The sequence below is a fragment of the Telopea speciosissima genome, chromosome 7 (assembly GCF_018873765.1).
Source record: "Telopea speciosissima isolate NSW1024214 ecotype Mountain lineage chromosome 7, Tspe_v1, whole genome shotgun sequence".
NCBI classification, from domain to species: Eukaryota; Viridiplantae; Streptophyta; class Magnoliopsida; order Proteales; family Proteaceae; genus Telopea; species Telopea speciosissima.
In genome coordinates this window covers 11,241,054-11,265,500 of record NC_057922.1, presented here as the reverse complement: position 1 = coordinate 11,265,500, position 24,447 = coordinate 11,241,054, and the positions used below count along the sequence as shown (strand labels likewise).

General features: G+C 39.5%; 1 protein-coding gene and 1 long non-coding RNA gene across 3 annotated transcripts in view; one reads left to right on the top strand and one right to left on the bottom strand.

The window, feature by feature from the left end:
• Positions 1-537: 537 nt before the first annotated feature.
• LOC122667617 lies at positions 538-22,757 on the top strand. Its single transcript, XR_006333824.1, has 5 exons — positions 538-660; positions 742-746; positions 9,368-9,375; positions 11,380-11,384; positions 22,746-22,757. It is a non-coding gene; the product is annotated as an uncharacterized LOC122667617 (long non-coding RNA).
• LOC122667615 (E3 ubiquitin-protein ligase RLIM-like) overlaps positions 8,524-24,447 on the bottom strand; it is a 30,711-nt gene continuing 14,787 nt past the window's right edge. The window contains exons 2-7 of one of the 2 annotated variants that reach the window (XM_043863963.1): positions 21,409-21,628; positions 17,178-18,176; positions 16,610-16,783; positions 9,836-9,963; positions 8,854-8,967; positions 8,524-8,740 (exon numbers count right to left, since the gene is read on the bottom strand). In XM_043863963.1, the coding sequence (XP_043719898.1) occupies positions 8,674-8,740; positions 8,854-8,967; positions 9,836-9,963; positions 16,610-16,783; positions 17,178-18,176; positions 21,409-21,525 (1,599 nt within the window). In that variant the 5' untranslated portion in view covers positions 21,526-21,628 and the 3' untranslated portion in view covers positions 8,524-8,673. Of the gene's footprint in view, positions 8,741-8,853; positions 8,968-9,835; positions 9,964-16,609; positions 16,784-17,177; positions 18,177-21,408; positions 21,629-24,447 lie in introns of those variants that run through there. The other variant, XM_043863964.1, reaches the window with a different exon arrangement.

Genomic DNA, 24,447 nt, shown 5'->3' with positions numbered 1-24,447 from the left:
CTTTGTTTTTACCGACAATGATAGTGATAAAAGATCCATCTTCCTCATTTGTGACCACAGATGAAGCAGGAGCGTTCGCCAACCCATCTTGAAAAAGCCCATCATTTTTCTGGATCTTTTTCTCGGTTTCTTCATCACTTTTCTTCTGTACAGCTTCTCCTCTGCATTTTTCAAGAACCTGAATTTTGGAGGTGGTGAAGACCTAATCCTGTTCCGCTCCGTATCTGTTGATGATTCATAGAGAGGGTTGAATCCATGGTGGTTATACGAGTCCACATGGGTCAGCGGTGGAGTGAAAAATTGCGGTGAAGACAAAGGAGTCAAAAATGGGGTCTCCACTGTCAGGATTTCACTCGGCTTCTATCACTTCTGGACTTCCCATCCTTGGATTCCAAATCCTCCTTTGTCTCTTCTTTGATGGTGAAGAGGAATCTTGGAAGCCCAGCTAGATTATGCAGCATCATGAGTTCCAAATCCATATCGTCGTTCTCTTCAAAGGGTTGCAACAGAAAATCCCTATTTGAACTTGGAACATGCTCCAAATCCATATCGTCGTCCTCTTCAAAGGGTTTCAGAAGAAAATCCCTATTTGAACCTGAACAAAGGTTAAGCTGATTTTCTGTTTCATGGCCATGGGTCCCTGTAATTCTCACAGAGGTGGTGTTCGTCGCTATTGCGAAAGAGAAAAAAGGAGATCTTTTTTATGTTGCAGGTGTGGGGCGTGCAACGAAGAAGGAGAAGAAGATGTAGAAACTAAAAAGGGGAGTTTGGGTGAAATAGATGTAAAAGGGGTTTTGGGATTGGAGAGGGTAAATTTTGAATTAAATTAAATTAAGGGTAATTTAGGGTTTTAGAATACTTGGATTTGCCCACGTCATCACTTAATAGCATTTTTTAATGGTTAGGGATTGATAGAATCTTTAAAAAGTAGGGGAACGCATTATCATTTTTCAAAACTTAGGTATTGGATTGATATTAAGAAAACTTAGAGGGGAGGGGGATGATATTTTCCTTATTTTATTTAATGGAGTCGAGTGCACTAATGTGTTTGGGTGCAAGAGCCATGCTACTAATTCAGGTGGGGAGCCTTAGAAAAGTGAGAGCAACCCATATTTTTTTTAATAGGTCCTATTCTATTCAATTCTATGGGGGAGAGGGAAGGGGAGATGTGAACCAGGAGATTTGAATTCAAGTCAAGACCTCCTAGTATCAATGGGCTCCAACACACCACATACTATCAAGTGCGCTGGGCACTTGTAGCGAAGCACTTGTAGCGCACTTGTTCACAAGAGCAACCCATGTTACTATGGGTGATTTTTTCCTTTTCCAATGAATAGGGTTCTTTGTTAGTAAAGACTAAGGAATTTAAGTGAAGTTTTTATTCCATTTGGTGTGGGATTAGGGAATTAGGGTGCCGGGAGAGACCGTGAGAGTGATTGAAGGCATGAGGGCCCAGAACCCATGAAGAAATGACAGCCACGAGGACACCAACCGGGCCCTATTCAAGTTGGATTTTGGAATAATTAAAAATTTAGGAATGAAATAGGGTCGGGTTGGGCTCGACCTTTTAAACCTTAGGAGAGGTCGGTAAATTTCTTAGCCAATCTCGACATCTGTTGCTAAATAAATCATCTCAAATTAACTAAATTTGAACATTGTTAAGCGGGGCAATTGCTATCACTACCCTACACTTAGTCTATATTTAGTAAAACTATTCTATTTTAAACTTCTTTTCTATTACTACCCTGCCTTTAAACTTTTATATCTCCTTCTAACCTCATGTATTTAAATTTCCAAATTGCCCTTCCTTTTCACCTAGTAACTTGCTAATCTATTTAACCTACCAATCTTCTTTTATTTTTTATTATTTTTGTCATTAAAATAGTAAAAATTGAAAGCACCTACCCGTTTCTTCTCTCTCCTATTTTTTACTTCATTTGTTTTTTTTTTTTTTTTTTTTTTTTTTTTCTTCAATTTTTTTATTTAATTAATTTTTTATTCAACATTTCATCCTCATCGTTCTTCTTCGAACAAATCATGGTTCTAAGTATCAGTGGTTTTGCTAGTCATCGATATTGATACCATATCGATAACGTATCGGTAGTACAGTACGGACAATGGGTAAAATGGTTAGAAAACTCATTTTTTAAGGAGATTCAAGGGTAATTTTATTCGATACAGTCGACTTCTTCAAAGCACCCCACGTCTTCTCTCTCTTCCTCTTTTTAGTCAATTTACCTTTTTGTGTTTTAGTGCACAGTATCAGAATGAGTATTGGTGACCTGCAAAACCGATACGATATCGATACAGTATCAGCCTGGATCGACTGTATCGAACAAAATTACCCTGAATCTCCTTAAAAAATGAGTTTTCTGACCATTTTACCCCTTGTTCATATCATGCTACCAATACGATATCGGTGACTAGCAAAATCGGTACGTATCGCCCGATACAATACCGATACTTAGAACCATGATCTATTCGAAGAAGAACGATGAGGATGAAATATTGAATAACAGATTGAAGAAAAAACAAAAAAACAGAATACGAATAGAGTAAAAAACGAGAGAGAGAAGAAGCAGGTGGGGTGTTTTCATTTTTTACTAGTAAAAAATAGAAGAAGAATGATAGGTTAAATAGATTAACAGGTTACAAGGTGAAAATGAAGGACAATCTGGGTATTTAAAAACATGAGGGTAGAAGGAGAAGTAAAAATTTAAAAGCAGAGTAGTATCAGAAAAGAAGTTTAAGATAAGATAGTTTTAATAAATATAGGCTAAGTATAGGATAGTGATGATAATTACTTATTGTTAAGCGGAAATCAAAGGATAGTCAACTAGACGCATCTATCTAGGCACCCATCTTCAATCGATCAATAATACATTTCATAATCGATGAAGCTCAACCTATTGAAGAAGAAAATTTCTTTCTGGTACAGACCCAAAAAAAAAAACAAATTTGTTGGGGTGCATTGTGAGATACCCTGATGATGTGTAAGGTTGACTCATTGTGTTATAAGAGGATGCACGAGTGTTGCACAGGCTAGCTGTCAAAACCCATTGTCCATTACAAGTGGTTTTAGAGTGAGTTATCGAACCGTGAATAGGAACCCAACCCTAAGGTCAAACTGAGATCTCATCCCGGCCCAACTCTATTGAGTTCAACCCAACCCAACCCAACCAAACCTGGACTTGATTGACCCAGATCAAGCTGGCTGGGCCAGATTAGTCCTGATTGACCCTGATTTTTGCCGGGGCTAGATTGACCAGCTTGTTTTTTTGTCATTTGTATCCTTATATACACTTAAAAAAATAAGGCATCATAAACATCAATCATTCTCTTACCTAAAAAATAATAATAAACATCAATCATTCTTTAAAATAGTCCTAAAGATTTATAGACTTAAATATGTAATAATTAATACATAGTTATATAAAATCAAAATCAGGTTAGACAAGGCTGGCTCAAACCAGGCCTGCCCTGGGATTGAAAAGCCCAGCCCAAACCCTGTCTGAGCTCAGGATAAGATCGGGTTCACAGGGCCAAACTTACACCCTTAGAAAAACCTAATATGAAATCTTGGTAAAATTTACAAAATTGCTTGGCCTCTAGACCTTTTACCATAAATAAAAAAAAATGATGAGATGAGATGAGATTAGGGGCCTAAATTGGATTGATTTTAGTAACACCAAAGAAAGAGTCCTATATGTAATTGGGCTCCACCATTAATAATAATAAAACAAACTGGACCAATTGAATGATAATAGAGACTCTAGTGCTCTAGAGACCCACCTCTCTCGGCTTATTATGTAAGAGATTTATACGAGGTTGGTCCCATGCGGTTCCTTGAAATGCTGGGAAGTAATTGGTCTCTTCCATTAAAATAAAGGAAGTTTAATTATCCTTAATTAGTCTCACATTTGAAGTGTTTTTTTTGTTGGCTTAAGCATTGCAATTAGAATAAGCAACTTATTTTGTCTTCTATGGGTCACCACCACCACCCTCACAATCTATATATGATTTAATTACTACGTAAGGGTTGATTTGATGCTTATTATGAATTAATAAATATTCCATCTTACAAGAAGATAAAATTCTTGATTAGATATAATTCTGGTTTGTCTTTACAAGTCATTAGTGCTGTTATATTCAGATGTCACAACAAATATATCATTGTCCTTATCCTAAGATGGATCGATTCGTTACCTTTGAATTATTGGTGGGGTATAGTTACCGTTATCTTTAATTTCCCTCCTTTGGTTACAATGAAGAAATTTCTATTCTTCAAATGTTTTCCTCCTACATTGGGGGAAGAAACACCCACAAATTTAGGGTCATTAATATTCTTCTTTCTTAGGAATCAGATTCTCTACAGTGCCTCAGCGCACCTAGCACACATCCAACGTCTGAGGAAACGTGCTAGGATGTGTCCTGCGCTTAATTGTTGGACGTGCATTGGATGTGCTAGGGCGTTGGAGAGGAATTGGATTCCCCCCACTCGCTATTATTTGGTGGAGGTTTGAAATGTCTGACATCCATTTAAGGCCAATGATAGTTATCCGTAAAAATAAAAAAAGAAGGAATTTTTACGAATTTTTCCTTCACCATGGGTGAAAGAAAACTCGATCTTACCTATTAAGCCAAACATGCCATTACTATCAATATCAATCATATCATTCAATCCAAATTGGAAGTCATTTTCAGATATGAAGATGCCTGTTTTTTGAATGGTATAGTCCATAGTTTTCTAATGGTTGTTTTTTTCTTTTCTTTTTTATGTAACATAGATTAATCAATTTATCTGGTACTAAAAAGTTGTAACATTTGGATACATACCTTAAAATTGGTCAGTAGGTCTATCTGTATATATATCCACTGATTCCTAGCTTGAAAGTTTCAATCAAAGGTATTGATTGCCTCTACCTTGCTGAAAACAACCATAATTGTCATCCCCTAGAGGAATTGAGATCCATCACGACCAAATTAAAACAATGGGAAAAAGGATTCTGCTCGAGAGCGTAGCTCCTGCCCCAAACAAAGGACGGGGTGAAATGATTGCCCCGCCTCCCCATGAAAAGTTAAAATCTCACTCTTGTTGATGCTTTTTTGTGCGTTTCTCATTGGTCTCTGTACAAGCACAAGGACAACGCTCTTGGACATAAAACTCTTCCCCGAAAATTATATGTGCCTTTCTAATCCCTCATGTCGCAATATTTTGATAGATAATGATATAGAAGGGGGATTGCTACCAAACTACGTGGCCCCTACACCAGCACAAGGGCATCCAACAAGGATTGGGTTTTTTATTTCAAGGGGGGGGGGGGCAAGGCAACCATTTTGCCCTTTCTGTTTCTAGACGTTTACCCCACGCGTCCTGCAGGGTGCTTAATTGGCTTGGCCTGAATTAAGTGACCCAGATCTCTCAAACTGTTCTCATAAAATGGGATTAGGCTCCTCTACGGTGCAGGGGTGCGCTGCACACCTTGTGGCGCACCACCACAACTCAAAACATGAACAAGCTCCTCTTTGTACAGTCTCCATCGAACTGAAAATTCAAATTTCAAAATTCAAAAATCCTCCAGTACATCGCATTTGCACCACTCTCAGCTTTCCCAGCTCAATAAGAAACAATTATTAATTTTGATAGATAGGAGACAATCTGGCAAATGAAGCCACTATATCAAACAAATATCACATGAAGATATTGAAATTCGGTGTTGTCTTTGGCCACTGATGACAACCCATCATGTCATTGAAAGAAGTTTGGATGAAAATTTTCGTTGTTATCTTTGAATGCATGTCACTCATCACCCCGAGTTTCCATGCTTTTTCTCTAGCTGCATTTCTCAGGTTTTCCTTCTCACCCACTTGTTCTAATGGTCCTCCAATTCTTTCTTCACCACATAAGATGCCACCATGTTTATCAGTTATCAGCCACGTCCTTTAATAAAAGGGGTGGTAGGCCAATGGTATGTTGAAATTAATACATTCTCAAGATTGATTCTCAAACATTTGTTTTTTGTTCTTTTTTTTTTTTTTTTTTTGTATGAAAAGAAGACTATTTATTGAAACGCGATCGATGCAAGAAGTCATTGTTACACACATCAGACAATCAAGATGTGGAATTGATCCATTTTTTCCTACACGTTAAAGAAAAAACCCTTCGAATCAAAGAGTCAACCATGTTGTTATTTTCTCTAGGAATAATGAAAGGAACGGTTTCAAGGACACTCAATTGAGGTAATAGTACTTATCTAAAAGTTTCATTTTTAAATGATTACATAATTATTTATTAATAAATACACACTTGAAAAAAAGAACCCCTTAAGTTAGGTTATCCCTTAACATAACAGATTTATGGGTATAGAATATGAACACTATCAAACAATCCTAACGCATCGAAACAACGATGATAGAAACATAACTTTTAAAAAACATTTTTAAATATAAATATTAAATAAGTAATATTTAAAGGTATTTGCAAATTCTTTCAAAACTACCACCATGCTTGGAATTTTGGTCAAATCATAGTCATGTGGCATATTAATTTGGACTATCTGAATTTCTTTTAGAATATTCACCTTATTCGAGAAGTGGATTCCTTATGGAGTAGCCATTTCATTCACAGATAAATATTGTAAATTTAGTGCACCGATATATAACTAGTGTAATCATCAACCTTTAGTGCACCAAAATACAATGTTAAGTTTATATTTATTAGAATAAAAAATTATAAACTTATAATTATTATAAAAAAAAACATATAACAATAACCAATTTTTGTGCCCGTCTTAATTGAATTACCTTTATTTAGTGGTTTTTCTTTATGTAGGTGACAAAATGAGGTGTCTACAGTTTTGAACTAGGTCAGGCCTGATCCAGCCCAAGCTATGCTTTTGAACGCCAATATTTTGGGCTTCCAATGTCCAAAATATTTTGACTTGGCATGAAATTTAGGGATTGTACTCTTCAACAAAGGTTGTTGTTGTCATAATGGGTCTCACATAGTTTAAATAAATTCTTCTCTTGATTAAGGGGCAAACGAGCTTACTTTCATATACCAAATTTTACTATGATGAAATAATATACTAATTGGACTTTTTGGGTGGACTCCGAGGATAGAAAACCACATTTCAACCATTGTTTATCCTTTAGGGACATTTTGATTATTTCATTTGGATAATTTCCACCGTCGTCGGGATGGCGGAGAATCTCCAAGGCCTAAAGATGATAGAACCTTCCCTTTGTCCTAATTTTTTTTAAAAAAAATTATCATTGTCGTGGACACCCTCTGGGATGACTAAATGAGATGTCTACAGTCGGACTAGCATATAGCAATCAGACCAGCTCCATTCCACCGATCAGCTGCACCGCACTCTAGAATGATAGGAATTAAGATCAGCCTATTTCAATTCGAATAAACTATTCACCCTATCTGATTCCAATTTTTAAAACCGTGATATCATTTCCCTCAATTCGAGAACTCATCAGCAGAATTTGCAAAGAACATTATCCCACTCAAGAACCCATTTATAGATCTAATTGGCAAAAGAATTCTGCAGTGAAATTCATTTCATTCTAGAACCTGTCTTGAGTTTTTCTACTTAAGCTTATTCTTTGCACCGAATTTGTTTACACCATGGGTCTAGATATTTCCTGGCCTCATTATCGTTGAATGGGACTCCTAGGGGTAGCAACGACTTCTCCAGTAAAGAACGAATAAGTATGACACTAGATTTCACACTCTGGTATAAAGAAAACTTTTGCCTTATTCTTTTGTTGTCATCATATAGGTGTTCTTAGCATTGTTTTGAGATGGATTGTGATTTTAGTCACAGAATTTAAGACTACCAAAAAAAAAAAGAAAAAAAAAGCTTCCTTCGTATGTAACAAAGCTCAGAGTTGTTGGTAAAGGCTGAGAAGCTTCAATCTTGCCGGAGATTCCAAAAATGCAAATCAGAGTTAACATTACCCAAAAAAATTCAAAAGAGACTGCTGCGTTGAGTGCAAAGAATCTCAGAAAGAACTTATTATACTGCATAAAATACCCAACTGCCCCCTTAAAAATATTATTTGATTTGCCAGTGATGAATTTTAATTATTTTGTGAGATTACATCCCATGCCTTGAGTTTTGTCTCAGTGTGTTAAATCAGGGCATACCATGTCCCATGACACCTTCCTTCTGTCATCTAAGGTGACACAAGTGGGCATCTTCAAAGTCATGGTTACAAGACCTGCCCGAGCTGCAACAGTTATATAGGATACAGACCTTCGAAAGCATTCTGAATCGATCTTCAGACTAGTTAAATTCACTTTCTTCAAATATATATTGGAAAATGATGGACACATCGGTGGCATGATCATCCCTCTCACAATCTCTTCTTCTTGACATTCTCTCTCATTATCCTCTCCTGCCCCCTGTTGATGAACCATTTGACGCCCATTCCCATGACCCATTTGGCTGGCTGTGGGGATTCCATCTCACGCCGGAGGCATGGTGATCCCTTGCCCAATATCATATAGCAAGCGGGAAAATGAATATACAGAGGGTACATATTATTTATTGAGGAAAGAAATGATATTCAACATCTCAAGAGCACTCAAGAGCAAGCTTTTCTACTCTACTTTCATGTATATGTACATAAGGTTTCTTCTCAAAGAAGAGGTAACTCTTATGGGTTTGAGACAGTGCCCTGAGCAACTCCCTCGCAAACATCTCCACGGCAGAGTGGGCAAATCCTGTGAAGCCCCCAACAGAAGAATAAACATAAATCATCCATAAATATAAACACTAAACATAAACCCAACATAGATGGATATAGAGAGAGAGAGAGAGAGAGATATGCTGATACCCATGTATCTCTTTCAGCCATTTATCAACACATGCCATATGATATTCATGGCGGCAGGGGAGGACTCTTATTTTATCCCCCTGTTCGTACTCGGCCAGGCAAATGTGACACCTGCTACAAGGCACATGTTAAATAACAAACTTAACTGCAGAGGTTAACAAATCAACATTAATCAATTAGAGAGGTAAAGAAGATACTGGAATAGATGATGATGACTACGATAACAGGTAAAGAAGATTATTATCGGCTCAAAAGAAAAGGAAAGAACATGAGTGGGGGAAACAGTATCCTAGGCTCATTACAACCGGACATCCTAATGTTTACCACATAATCAGTGCCCCAGATTACTTCAAGTTAAAACAAATCATCTTCAATTGAAAAAATCCTTCAAAGTTCTAGCTCCACAGAATAAACCCCCAATTTTTTTTCCAGAATGAATGACCGTCAGATATGGCTTCTTTACAGAAGCTCATCGAAAAAAAGGCTAAGAGGGGTGGGGTTGGGGGTGGGGGAGTTCCTAAGGTCCATTCCAAAGGCTGATTTGATGACCATCAAGTACCGTCTCCCACAACTGAGAATTCCATAGTACTTCCTCATCCTGGACAAGGAACCATTACAGTCGCAAACTAACCATTTCTGACTGCACAACAATGGCCAAGGCAGCAGAGGACATCTGATTAATCATCCAGATATAGAGTCATCAATAACAGCCTCAGGTACATTTAGACCCCAATCCCAATAAACACATAAGCAACCTCTGATCTATTTGAGGCTTGCATTAATGGTCTTCACAGTTTGTTTGTGGCTCCCACCAAAGGAACCAAAGCTGACTCACTGATAGATTCAGATCAATCCGCATCAGCATGATGCCATACTTTCTATTTCAAAAATTAAAATTCCATAGCATTTCAGTGTATGAATTGAATTATCTGCGAGAAGACCTATCTCCTCTCTAAAATAGAAAATACAGTTAGAAACTCACTGTTCCACATCATTTCCACCCTCAGCTGTGCCTTTGTGGCTCTTCAGAGGAAAGGAGTTAACAATAGATTCTGGAGCTGGGACTGATAGCGAAAGTGATATAGGTTGGCGATGAATTCCATCCAAGACCTGCAATCACACATTAAAGATAGTTCAAACTTTCAGAACATGTGATAATTTTCAAGCTTTTCATAACACGAAGTAGCAAAGTCCACACTAAATATCATCACTAAAAAAAGGGGGAGAAAATCATGAAAAAGTACTAGTTGATGATACACAGTCCATAAAGCATAGGTTATACATGACATAACCATTGGGTATTCAACTGTGCAAGCTAATAATGAATAAGGTACAAAAGAATATTGCCTCCAAATCGGGCAAGCACACCCCATCCCAAAAAATTAGACACCAAAAGAAAAAAAAATCGCAGTTCTGTGAACAAAACATGAAAAATAATCCATTAATTCAAACAAAATTTGAAGGCTACAAATTAGAAAAAACAGTAAGCAATGAATGCAATAGAAATCCAAAATCCCGATCTGCCTCTCTCCAGCCACGGTGACTAGTGACTTAAGCATTTTGACAACAAAGTCAACCCAATTTTCCATGCTCACTTTGTACAAAGACAAATAGTTTGGAATACCGACAAGCTAGATGGAAATTTTTTTTATTCTTTTCTAGATAGGTCCCAAGGAGAGTTGAACTCATGACCTATTAATTGTGAGGTGTTGGTCCTTACCAACTAAGCTACCCCCTTGGGGTTTTAGAAAGAGATATTTGTCTCTTCGGTCTCAAGCTAAATTTGAAATAGCTGTATATTCTGGGAATTTATTGTTTACTATTGTCACTTATCCTAAGCAAGTTCTGGAGATGAAATCGTTCTTAATGTCCCTTGTTAGATATATGGCCAGAATACCGTGGGGGTATTCTGGACCTCTTTTCTTTGTTATTTTATTAAGTGGTTTAGTCCCACATTGCTCATGTACATAATTTTATTCTTTTATTACTCTTATAAATAAAGATGTGCTTGGGGTGAATAAATCATCCAAGCCTTTCCCTAATTTTAAATCTCTCTACATGGTATCGAGCTGATTTCAATTAGGGACCAACCCCATCGAATTTTTTTTTCCCTTCTCTCTCCTCCATCGTTTTTCCTCCTTCTCCCTCCTTGTTTCTCCTTTGTTCTCCTTTTTTCCTAAGGGCAGCACTACAAGAGGTGGTCGTATGACTTAGGTGCTGCCCCTCCCAACCTCTTTTATGTTTTTTCCATGATCAATCCCTGTTCGATAGCTGCTGGACTCTACGCGGTTTTGAAGTCTTCAAGTTTTTAGAAGATCAGCCCCTACCATTATTGCAGGCTGTTCTTCCCTTATTGGAGCTTCTTCAGCACCCTTTCCAGCATCTATTCAGCATATATATTCTCCTTCATTGAAGACCTCCACTCCCAATCAATCTCCATCTTCGGGTTTTCCAAAACCCCGACAATTGTCGACTTTGGGTGTGGGGCTGCTTGTTGCCGCTTACACTTTGGCTCTACTTCTGCAGGGCTGGTTCTACACTTTCAAGGACACACTCGACTGCAATTTGGGCCTTCACAGTTCAGTTTTGAAGACCTCTCTAAGATCGATATATCATCATAGGTGTTTGTTCCAAAACCCCGACATCCATCGATCTTGGGGCTGCTGCCTATTGGACCTATATTTCTGCAGGTTATTTTCTCCATTATACAGGTCAATCGACTTGATTGCTGCTATTTACCTGCAGTTTTATCCCTCTCTTGTCCCTTTATCGATCTCCACAATTCAGGGTTTTTTTCCAAAACCCGTCAATTTCGATATAGGGTTCTTCATCACTGTCTCGATTTTTTGGGGTTAGTTCAGCCTTCACTTGAAGACATTATTGGACTTCTTTATGGCAAGTATGGGTGACTCTCACGATTCTTCAGCTACTTCAGATCAGCCACCTCCGATGGTCACCACAAGACCGACTACCACGCCTTCACACCAAATCCTATTAAACTTGATGGCTCGAATTACCTTTTATGGTCAGGTCTCCTCTTTTGCCATTGCTGGCGTGGTCTCACCAGCCATATTAATGGCACTAGTGTTCAACCTCGCCCCAGGCCCCGCTCGGGACGGGGCTTGCTAATAATGGTGTTCTCATGTCCTACTTAATTGGTTCAATGACTACGATTTGCAAAGATAACTTTCTTCTTCTAGACACAACTGCACTGATTTGGGCTGCTTGCAAGGAAACCTACGGGCAGCTTGGCAATGATGCCCGGTATATGAACTTAGGCGAAGGTCCTCCATACCACTCAAGGTGAACTTTCGCTTCAAGTACTATGCTACTCTCACGCATCTGTGGCAGCAATTAGACCACTTTTCCGACTTCCACCCGTCTACGATTCTTGATATTGCTTCCTATAAGAAGCATGTGGACAAGATCGGGGTCTATGATTTTGGCTGGCTTGAATGTGCGAGATGATCAATTCGTGTTCAAGTGTTGGGCCATAAGCCTTTTCCCACACTCGAACAATCTTATGCATTGGTTTCATCTCGAGGAGCACCGTAGGGCTGCCATGTTGCACCCGCCTTATCGATAGATCAGCTCTCAAGGCTGCTGCCCGACCCTTCGCACCTAGTGGCACTCGTCTCTTGGTGATTCTACTACAGGGACTGTTGTTTGTGAGCACCGTCACAAACCCTATCACACCAAAGAGAAGTGCTTGAAACTTCATGGGAAACCGGCTGATTTTGAAGCTAAACGGCTGCCAAGACAAAGATAAAGACAAAGACCAAGGCCCATCGGGGAGACTGACATTACTACCCTACTATCGACACTTGGTCTATCCCGAGGATGATTTACAGCCCTCCTACGTATGCTCGGGACTTCACTGCGGCTGCCTCTACTACATCAGCCACGCCAATTCCTCGCCTCCTTCAGTTCACACTTTGCCCGGTCAGTATTCCATTTGTAGGTCATTGTGCTTCGCGGCTTTCCCATCCTTGGATCATAGATTCGGGGCCACGAGATCATATGACCGTTCCTCTAGTCTGCTTCACGATATTCTCCTACTTCGGAAAGATAAGGTCAAAGTGGTGATGGGTCCCTTTCTTCAATATCTCGGAAAAGGACTCATCAACTCGCACTTCCTCTCTTCCCTTATCTTCTGCTTTACATATTCCTAATTTTACTACTAACCTTCTTTCCATTAGTAGTATTACTCGTGATCTTAATCGCAAAGTCATTTTTTTCCATCTCATTGTGTGTTTCGGATCCGGACTCGGGAAGACGATTGGATTGGGTAGAGTGCATGGTGGCTTGTACCTTCTTGATGACGGTCGCTTCTCCACCACCATTGCCTTCTTCGCGCATCGACCTCCTTGGTCTCTTCCTAACTTTACCAGGCACTCTCGGTTAGGTCACCCCCTTTAGGAATTTTAGCTCATTTATTTCCTAGTTTGGTCACCCTACATACTAAGGATGACTTTTTTGTGAGGCTTGTGTTCGGCCAAACAGACACGTTCAACATATCCTATTTCAAATAAAAGGAGTTCTTCTTGTTTTAATTTGGTACATTCTGATGTTTGGGGCCCTAGTCGCAAGCCCTCTATTTCGGTCATCGCTGGTTTGTCTCTTTTATTGATTGTCATTCTCGGAACACTTGGGTATATCTTTTGCACACTAAAAATCAGGTTTTCTCATGTTTTCAAGATTTTCATAAGATGATTCAAACTCGCCCGTGCTACTCTCCAAATATTGAGAAGTGATAATGGAACCGAATTTCTCAATCCCAATTTCAAAAATATTTGGCTGATCATGGCATTATTCACCAAACTAGTTGTGTTGATACCCCCGCCGAATGGTGTGGCGAGAGAGAAAAAACCGCCATTTGTTGGAAATGGCCCGGCTTTGATGTTTGCGAGGAATGTTCCTTCTCAATATTGGGGGATGCGGTTCTCACCGCGCCTATCTCATTAATAGGCTCCCTTCTCGGGTTCTTAATTCCCGACCCTCCGATATTTTATCGGCCATTCCTCCTTTATTGTCCCTCCCAAAGTATTTGGGTGTGTGTGTTATGCTAGGGATACGATCTCCAGTAAGCTTGAGCCTCGTGGGCTCCGTTGTATTTTCTTGGGTTATTCTCCAACCCGTAAAGGTTATAAGTGTTACCATCCTCCTTCCCACGTCGTACCTTGGTGAGTATGGATGTTGTTTTCCATGAGACCCTTTCTTATTATTCTTCACCACCTCTTCAAGGGGAGAGTTCTAGTGAAGATGTGCCTTTGAGATTCCTCCACTAGAGGTTCCTCCGGTTGCTGTCCACCTCCTTTGATGGCACCCACGGCTCACGCCCAGCTCCTTTGGCGATGCCCAACCTCCTTTGGATGATGTCCAACCTCCTCCGCTGTTCCTCCCTCACCTAATGGGAATCCTTTACAGGGGAGACCATAGAAAATAGTGTTGTTAATGTTCCTATTCAGGGGAGCCGACTCACCCGAGAACTATTGGTGAATTTCTAAGAGAATTGACAATTCCAACATACTCACCTACACAAGGGGCGTAACCAACAGAGGGCGCTGCAATCCACTTTAGCACCAATACCCATCCAATTGCGGCTCCCGATCCGCATCCTCCATCTCCTGGTAATCCCTCTTCTTCCGACCTACCTATTGCTCACCGCAAAGGTACTAGGACTTGTACTTTACATCCCATATCTCGTGTTGTTTCTTATAGTTCTCTTTCTCCATCTTTTCGTGCTTTTGTATCTTCTCTTCTTCCTCGCTTCGATTCCTAAAGTTTGGCAGGGAAGCATCTACAGATGGAAAGTGGAAGGCAAATGTTGGAAGAAATGAGAGCACTACATAAAAATAATACATGGAGCTTGTGACTCTTCCTCCGGAAAGAAACCAGTTGGATGTAGATGGGTCTTCGTGGTCAAACTGAAGGCCGATGGTTCGTGGATCGATATAAGGCACGCCCTGGTTGCAAAGGGTTCACTCAAACTTATGGAGTTGACTATCGGAGACCTTTGCACCAGGGGCGAAGCTCAACACCGTCCGGTGCTATTATCCTCTTGTAAATCTTGGGTGGGATCTTCAACAGCTTAGATGTAAAGAATGCCTTCCTCCATGGGAGCTTGAGGAGGAGGTATATATGGACATTCCACCAAAGCTTCTCGATGACAGACCAAGGGCAAGGTCTCAGTAGACAAGTGTGCACTTTATGGGCTGAAACATCACCTAGGGCATGGTTTGGCGATTTCACAAGGCTATGATTTCAGCAGAGTTATAGGCAGAGTAATGCTGATCACACTTTGTTTATCGATTTTGGTGACAAGGTAACTCTTCTCATAGTCTATGTGGATGATATTGTGGTCACTGGTAATGATGGTGATGCTATCGGGATTTGAAGCTCCTCCTTGGCCGTGAGTTTGAGGTCAAAGATCTTGGTCCTCTCGAAATATTTTCTAGGGATAGAAGTTGCTCGCTCTTCAAAGGGCATCTTTCTTTCTCAAAGGAAATATGTTCTTGATCTATTGATCAAACAGGGGCTGCTAGGTCATCATCCTTCGGATACTCCTATGGAAGCTACTACAAAACATAGGGAGAAAGAGGGTGAGCCTCGTTGACAAGGGTGTTTATTAGCGGTTAGTGGGCAAGCTAATCTACCTTTCTCACACACGACCGACATTGCAGCTTGCCGTGAGTTTGGTGAGCCAGTTCATGCATGATCCCTATTCCTCTCATATGGATGCAAATCGTCAGTATTTTGAGGTATTTGAAGTCCGCTCCAGAAAGGGAATCCTTCTATCTCCCACGGGTCACCTTAAGATTGAAGCCTATACCGATGCCGATTGGGCTGGTTCTCCGACAGAAATCTATCTCTCGGTTACTGTTCCTTTGTTGGTGGGAACCTTGTCACCGCGTAGCAAGAAGCGTAATGTTGTGGCCAGGTCCAAAGGTCAAGCCGAGTTTCGTGCGATGGCCCAAGGAATTTGTGAACTTCGTGGCTTAAAGGATTATTACAGATATCGGTGTTGCTGTCCATCTTCCCATGATGCTTTATTGTGACAATGTCACAATAAAGCAGCCATTAGCATTGCTCATAACCCCGCCCACATGATCGTACTAAACACGTGGAGGTTGACCGACATTTCATCAAGGAGAAACTTGAGGCCGGCCTCATTTGTGTTCCTTTTGTGAAGTCTATCGATCAACCGGCTGATGTGTTCACTAAGGGACCGAGTAGCAAGTCGTTTCATCCTATCTTAGTCAAGTTGGGCATGCATGATATATATGCTCCAACCCGAGGAGGAGTGTTAGATATATGGCCGAATACCGTGGGGGTATTCTGACCTCTTTCTTTGTTATTTTATTAAGTGGTTTAGTCCCACATTGCTCATGTACATAATTTTATTCTTTTATTACTCTTATAAATAAAGATGTGCTTGGGGTGAATAAATCATCCAAGCCTTTCCCTAATTTTAAATCTCTCTACATCCCTTCAATCTCCCTTAAGCTTCCCATTTCATTTAGAGCAAACTATGACACAAAACCATCAACCTAACAACAAAATCCACTATAGTTTTATAAATTGAACAGCAGAACCATAACAGATCAGACTAACCATGCCAATGACATTCAGACGACATGAAAGGAACGATATAATTTATTTTCAGATTATCAAAAAACCAACAGCAGGAAGATGTATTCCAAAGGGAACACATAAACCGACAAAAAAAAAAACTATTCAATCGAAAGGGATGTACCTCAAATAAGGCTTCAGCAAGCATAACTATGCGTGAAATATTTGCACGAGTACCAGACTCTTCAGTCATCAAGAAACTCTCACATGTGCAGGTACCATCAGGGTGAAGTCCAGATGCACAAAAACTAGTTCGTCGGCTACTCTCATCAAACCCACCACGAAGTCTTTCCCAGATCTGGAAAATATATGTTCACAGGAGTTATGTAAAAATTAACAAAGGATCTGGCAAGGCAGAAAAACTATTACTCACTATGGCTTTTGTGTTTTGTCTCCCAGATAGAAAATCCAATGAATTGTTTGAGAGAAGACAAAACCAATACATACCATTGATTAATCATCAATCATCGCAAGGGTAGAGGATATAAAACAAAAAAGGGCTTTGTGACTTCCACACGGACATCAACAAATGGAAAATCTAACAAAACATGGATGACAAACCTTGAGTGGGAGATGAACCTAAAGCATGATCTAGATAAACTAATAATACTGTCACAATGTATCCAATGTGGTGGCTTACCAGAATAAAAGTAAATCATTCATGATACAGTTAAAATTAAATAAAAGATCACCTCCGATCTCGAACTCCGACGCCGTTCATATGTGCCATGACTTCTACTGCCAAGGTATCCTGAATCACCTCCAAAGCTATCCTCAAAGAGATCACCACTGAAATCAAGGAGCCATCTGTCATGAGTTCCCAGATCATCAGCATCCTCAGTTGAGAAAACTATGGTTGGAGAATCACTATGCCTTCTAGAAGTGCGTCTTGAAAAAGCATCCCAAAACATTCTTCTACTATTCCTTCTTGCTTCATGGTTACTTACTTCCCCAGTACTACTAGATAATATATTGGAAGAAATACTCACCACATCAACATGTACTACACTTCCATTTATTCTGCCTCTTTCCCTATCTGGCACAACAAATCCAGGAGCTGGAGGTACTGTCTCTTGACCAGATTCTTCTTCTAGTGATTGTGAAGTTGCTTGTGTCTCAAAAGCACTAGGAATAGAATCTATATCAGGACTATGGACACCCATAATTGAATCTGCATGATTTCCAACACAAGATGCCGCATTTGCACATGAGTCGCCAAGTTCATGATGAGATGTGCTGCTTGAACATATCCTTTCCTCAAAGATCTGAGACCCACCCTCATTTTTAGTATCATCAGCACCAATAAAAGCATTCAAGCAACCACCTACATTTACAGAGTTTGAATCTAGCGATTTCTGTCCATTGAAGGAGGTACTAGCCTCATCACTAGTTCTTTCAACAGGAACAAATTCAGCAGTTATCCCATCAGGAACTATTTCATTACTCCCAGACAAGAATTTGTTGTTCTTGCTTGTAGCAATACTTCTCGAACAATATTCCACAGATGTCTCGTCATGGGTCCCATTACTGCTTTCAGATGATGCACCGTTTTCATCTCTTGAACTGAAGCACTCAGTTTCTGAATCGGAAAATGAAGAAGGTTTCTTCATTGAGTTGGGGTGTTCATCAGTAATAATTGGATTATGATCCTTTGTAGAATTCACCACTAATTCAGCTGGACAATCTTCCATCTGCAGGAAAAGAAAAAAAAATTAAAAATCAATTCCAGAGTTTCAGTTAGTTACATTCTGCATCAAGTATTGAACTATTATATCATAAAGACAGTAGCTGGATCTGGGAAAAATTTTCATCGCCACACTGTAAAATGATTGATCAAGAACAGGTAACCAATAAACCCTTAGGTATGAAGTAATTCATCATATGCAATATAAGTCTTTGCCCAACTAAAATTTAAACATGTATTGAATTTGCTAGCACTAGCAGTGTTGAAGTGTCCAACACTCCAACCCAAATCCTTAAGCTCATAGGTGGAGATACCTCCCATGTGTATAGGCCCAACTCCAAGGTCCCTATTAATCAATGTGGAAAATTCCCAACCAGCAGGACATATGTAGCTAGTAATTCTTCTCAGTCCAAAATTACAAGAAGTAAATGGACTAATTATTAGTAACACATTTGTGCTATACCACAAAGCAAATATATTAGTTATGAGAATCAAGTCCAGAAAGTCAAAGTAATGCTTTAATGAGTAGTGTTTTTTATCTTATTCCAAATAATGGATCAATTATGATAAGAATTTTATTCCTTCTCAAATTGCCAAGGTTCTAGGGCATATCCATAATCACATGTCCATGAGAAAAGATCAAACAACGAAACTTCTTTTAATATATTAATAAACTTAATTATATAGATTCCTGTTTGAAAAATTTGTTGAGGAACTTGGACAGCTGGATCAAAAAATTAAATAAACATTGACCCAGAGCACAATAAACTAATCCAGATTGCAATTAATGAGACCAAAACCTATCATAATACTCAAGGATTTAAGGATGATGTACTCACTAGGTCAGTCTGGTTGGTTCTTTACACCTAGTTTTGGTGTAGCAGCTATATTTCAATTCATCCTCTTCTTCCAGGGTCGCAGTGACCAGGCCCAGGTGACTGTTTACCAAAAAACAGGTCACCGCAAAGTCTTACGACTATGTTACCTATTCCTTTAGGAACTACAGATTTTTTAGTACAACATATTCATACATTTACGATCTATGTGATAGTATTAATACTACTGCAAGGTATTCGTTCTATTTTCTTGTAGCTCCCGGTTTCCACTTTCTGCCTTTTCTTCTCCTCCTGAATCAAACTTTTCCTTGGCATAATGGTTCAATTCCTACTATTATTATTAATTATACAAGTCGGATCCTAGATTAGAAATAGAAGAAGGTAGGCCCCCCTTCTTCATCAAAAGCAATGAGATTGTCACGGATAGAGTACATTAAAAAAAATGAATTAACCAAATTTGCCTGATATAGAGGCAATCAAGAAAGCTGGATAAGTGAATATATACCCTACAGAAAAATGTGCTAATCCAACCAATCTTGCTCGCACAATGAAAAGAGCCACTGGTTTATCTCTCTGTTAAGGGGCGCAAGAGGCGAGCTTGCTTCAAAATGGATGTGCGTGCTAGTGCGATGGCTTTCCAGCTTGCTGGATGCGCTAAAGTGATCAGTATCTGAATTCAGATTTTTCTGGCTCAGATAATCCACAAAAAAAAAAAAAAAAAGATCAGCCAATCCACAGAGTAGAAGCCTTACATTACAACTGGATGGATCAATCCACTAGGTATGATACATTGGATTCGTCTCATCAGATATATAGATCAGATGATCTGATGCCAACTTTTGGAAACATTCTAGTACTACTTAGACTCAAAATGGTTTAGTAAAATCACAAATTTATTCTTCTCGCATAAAATAAGAGAAAATGAAGTTGCAAAAAAAAAAAATGGCAGTTGAAACAAACTCAAAGGATTCAACCACATTCTACATTTTTCAGCTCTTCCTCACATCAGCGTTCTCCAATGAACAATCAATGGCCCCACACTGGGCCACATAAGAAACTTCCCTTTCATGGAGACTAGAAATATAATATTTTAGTTAATTTGCAAAAGTTTCCAGAACAATGTTGTAGCTCACTTTGGTTTCACGTCAGTCATTTGTATTTTTTTTTTTTTTTTTTTTTTAAGGGGGAGGGTTTCCAATGCCGCCAACTTCATGAAGGAAGGACAGGTCCATAGAAAAGACAAGAAACACAACAGCTCAAGTAGCTGAACAAAAGTTGCTATACTAATTCAAAAGATCATGTTCCCATACCATTTCATATAATACAAGATGCAGGTAAGAAACCGAAAACACAGTTTGTCAGCTCTTTCCACTTCAATTGTCAAGAATAAGAACTGGAGGAGAAAAAATATGAATCCAAACGTTAATTGAATGACTGTATCCCAAATGCTCTTGAATCAAATCCACAGATGTTCGTTCCTCCAAACAGTACTGCTACAATTATTTCACCGAAGTCACCCCACAATAATCTGATTCCATCTATTGGTACTCAACTTTATGATAAGAAATGCAGATTCTCCACTTCATAAATCCAAGCTACAAATTAGCCTGAAGCTTTATACAAAGTCCTATGCCCCTTTTGCTCCCATCTTGCCCTCTAGCTTCCAACCAAGTACTATTAAAATCTAAAATTTTATTAGAAAACCACTGTAGCATAGAAGATCAAAAGGGCTATGCTTGGATCACCCATCCAAAATCAACTTCTTCAATTGATAATCAATCCAACCTTGGAATCATTAGGTCAGTGAGAATAAAAATAATCAAAGTAAGCCCCTGAAACACCTCCCACACTGTAAAGCCGCCCTATCTTAACAATTTAACATCCTTCTTTTACATCACATCCACTGAGTTAGGCTAGGCCACCAAATATCGATGATTAAAAATTTATGACAACAGGGTGTCGGATGACTGTCGTCTGTTACTCTTATCTCATTTAATTATTGAAGCCAGTTAAATTTAGCGATACAAAAAGGCAATCACCACCGAGATACTACATGCAAACAAACAATCTATTGAACGATAACAATTGCAACCAGTCAATATTATCGAACAAGTAAACTTACTGTCCCTGAAACTTCATCATTGATAATTAACTAACTGAAACAAAATAGTACCGTAATAAACCAGTAAACCCTAAATATATCGGTATGAGAATTGTATTTGTTGGAAAATTTTGAAACAAATGAATATCTTAAGCCTACACCAAAGAAACACACATAGAACAGACGATCTTCCATAGCTGAATCCATGTAGCTGAACAAAATAACGAATTCAAGAAATTATGAGAATTTTGAACAAAATTAAACCGATTTTCCAGAGCTTCCCTTTGAGATGATTCGATTACCTCAACTGGAGCGTAAGAAGTGGAGCCACCGCAGATGAACGAGAAGAATCTGCGATTCGAGCGATTAACGCGCGGACGAGAAGGTCGAGGACCCAAACGGCTGTTACTCGAACCCATCCTCACAAGTTTTACACACCCCTCCCCTTTTTCAAGTTTCAATTCTCCTGACCTTTTTTCGCTCCTTTTATGTTAGGTTGAAGGCTTTTCCTGTGAAGCTTCGGAGAGAAAGAAGAAAAGAAAAGTGCAGGTCGTCTGCGCTTCTAACATGTGTGAAGGGTAAGGAAACTACCGTTGTGGTGCAATGATAATGGTGGAGAACTGGAGATGGGAGAGAAAAACACAAGCACGAGGAGGAGGAGGAGGAGTCTCACACACACAAGGACAGGAGCGCCATCTCTTCCTCGGTTTTTTATTGGTCTTTTGTTAGGGGCTGGCTGGCTCCCTTTTCTTTCAAAAATCTTCTTTCAATTATTTTCTAACTTGGATTTGTTTGCCTGTATTTTCTACCCTATATCCTGCTCTGCTGTATTAACCTGTGCCATGGACTTTCTTAACCATATCCAGCGATGACACGTGGTTTTTAAAACCTTTTACCTACTCGGAATCTCGGATCATCAGCTGATCCGCACGATCAAAGATCAAGATGTTTGGCTACGTGCATCACGGGTCAGGATTCCACCTTTACAGTAGAGCCCACCCATCCCACTTGAGGGAGAAAATTAACCATCGTGCACCACACTTCAAGTCTTTTTTTTTTTTTTTTTTCCTTAGGAAAATTATATGATTATACAATTTTAGGTTTCCCATTACAAAATTATACAATTTTAAAATAATAATGTTTCACTTTACAAAATTAGCCAAAATTTTACCATTTTAGGTTTACACTTCAAGTCCCTTTTTTGATTTTTTTTCTAAGGAAAATTATATGATTATACAATTTTAGGTTCCCCATTACAAAATTATACAATTTTACAATAATAATGTTTCACTTTACAAAATTTACCCAAAATGGAATTTGAAGTTACAAAAATAGTCAAAATAGTGTTCCACTCTCAGCCACCTATACTTTTTAACGATCTTACCCTTCCATCTCCCCTTTGTCTGATCACTATCTCCAAACCCCCCTGCAATCCTCCCGCCCCTCTCTTCCGCTTCTTCTACACTCCCGTTCCACCCATGAGCCATCGTTGCAATCTTGTCTCTTCCCCTGGTCGTCTTCTTCCTGCCACCTTAGTGGCCCCTCACCCCTCACCCCTCACCCCTTCCTCTTCCTTCTTCTTCTTCTTTTAAAACACCACACTGAAGCAAGGTGTTGAAGAAAGGATGGGAGGGGCAAGAAGGCAGGGGAAGGGTGGGTGAAGAAGAAAAAGAAGAACTGGCGGTGATGCATCACTGGGGACGGGTTACAGGGAAGGGTGGACAATTGGACATGGAGTTAGGAGGCAGAGGGTGCAGGAATTTAGGGGTATAAAGATCTAGAAATATACATGGGTAGAAAGAATCACTATTTGGGGTAGTTTTGTAAACCCAAAAAGTTAATGTGTGGTTTTGCAAGGGGAAACCCAAATATGGGTAATTAGGTAGTTTTCAAAATTTTTTTTTTCTATAAAAATGCCTCATGTAAAAATGATGAATCCAACGGCTGCCCAATACACAGGATCAGAGAGGAGTAACAAATCATAAAATGCAATCCAAAAGGGGGACGCTTTCTTACAAGTACAATGTAAGAATGAATCTGCACTACAACCAATGAAGGATTGGAAAATGGTATCATCCATATGAATTTACATGGGACCCACATGATCAAGATAGGAGAGAGAAATGTCAATGTGGATCCCCATCTTTATTCACCATTGCTTCACTTTCTTCAAGGCCTAAAGGTTATGGGTATAAGAACACACAATCAGGTTGAAGCAAACAGGGTAGCCCAGGAGATGGAAGAAGAATTAGCAAGGGAGGAGGCGTTGTGGCACCAGAAAAGCAGAATTGAGTGGTTAAAGAATGGAGATAAGAACACTAGCTTCTTCCATGCAACCACGGTTGATCGTAGACAGCATAATCGCATTTTAAAGATCAAATCGCCTATCGAAAATTGGGTCGAGACTGAACCTGAAATTGCAACTGTTCTACTCACTCATTTTTCCAATGTTGTCACCACCCAAGGCGTCGACAAAGAATGCCTTTCTACTGCTCTCGCGAGTCTTCAGCCTACAATCACAGAAGCCATAAATGATCAACTATGTGCGCCTCCTACTATTGAAGAGGTGAACAAGGCTATTGGAGCGATGGGACCCCTAAAATCACCTGGCCCAGATGGGTTCTCCCCAATCTTCTACCAAAAATTGAATGAAATCACAGGTGCAGATGTCTTCCATTTGGTTTCCAACTTCTTCAACTCCGGAGCTCTACCAAAGGAGTTAAATAGAACATATGTCTGTCTGCTACCCAAAGTGCCTAAGCCGGAAAGGCTAGAACAGTATCATCCTATCAGCCTCAGTAATGTGGTAACCCGAATCATCTCTAAGGTCATGGTTACAAGACTTCAGGAGTTCCTACAAGGTACAATCTCTCCCTACCAGCCAGCTTTTATACCGGACCGTATTATTTCCGACAATATTTTCATAGCCCATGAGCTTTTTCACTATATAAACCATAAAAAAAAAGGGAAAAAGAAGTGTATGGCCCTTAAGCTTGACATGAGTAAAGCCTTTGACCGATTAGAATGGGTTTTTATTGAAGCCACTTTACTTAGAATGGGATTCTGTACTCGGTGGGTTAATTTTATAATGACCTGCATCACCAGTGTTACTTATACTCTTCTGATCAATGGGGTGGAAAACGGCACCTTCCTTCTCACTCGGGGAATTCGGCAAGGTGACCATTTATCTCCATATATCTTTATACTTTGTTCCCAAGTGTTGAGTGCCCTTATCCGCACTAATGAGGAGCTGCACCACATCAAAGGCATAGCTGTTCGGCAAAGAGCACCAACCATCTCACGCCTATTATTTGCTGACGATTGCCTCATTTTCTCAGAAA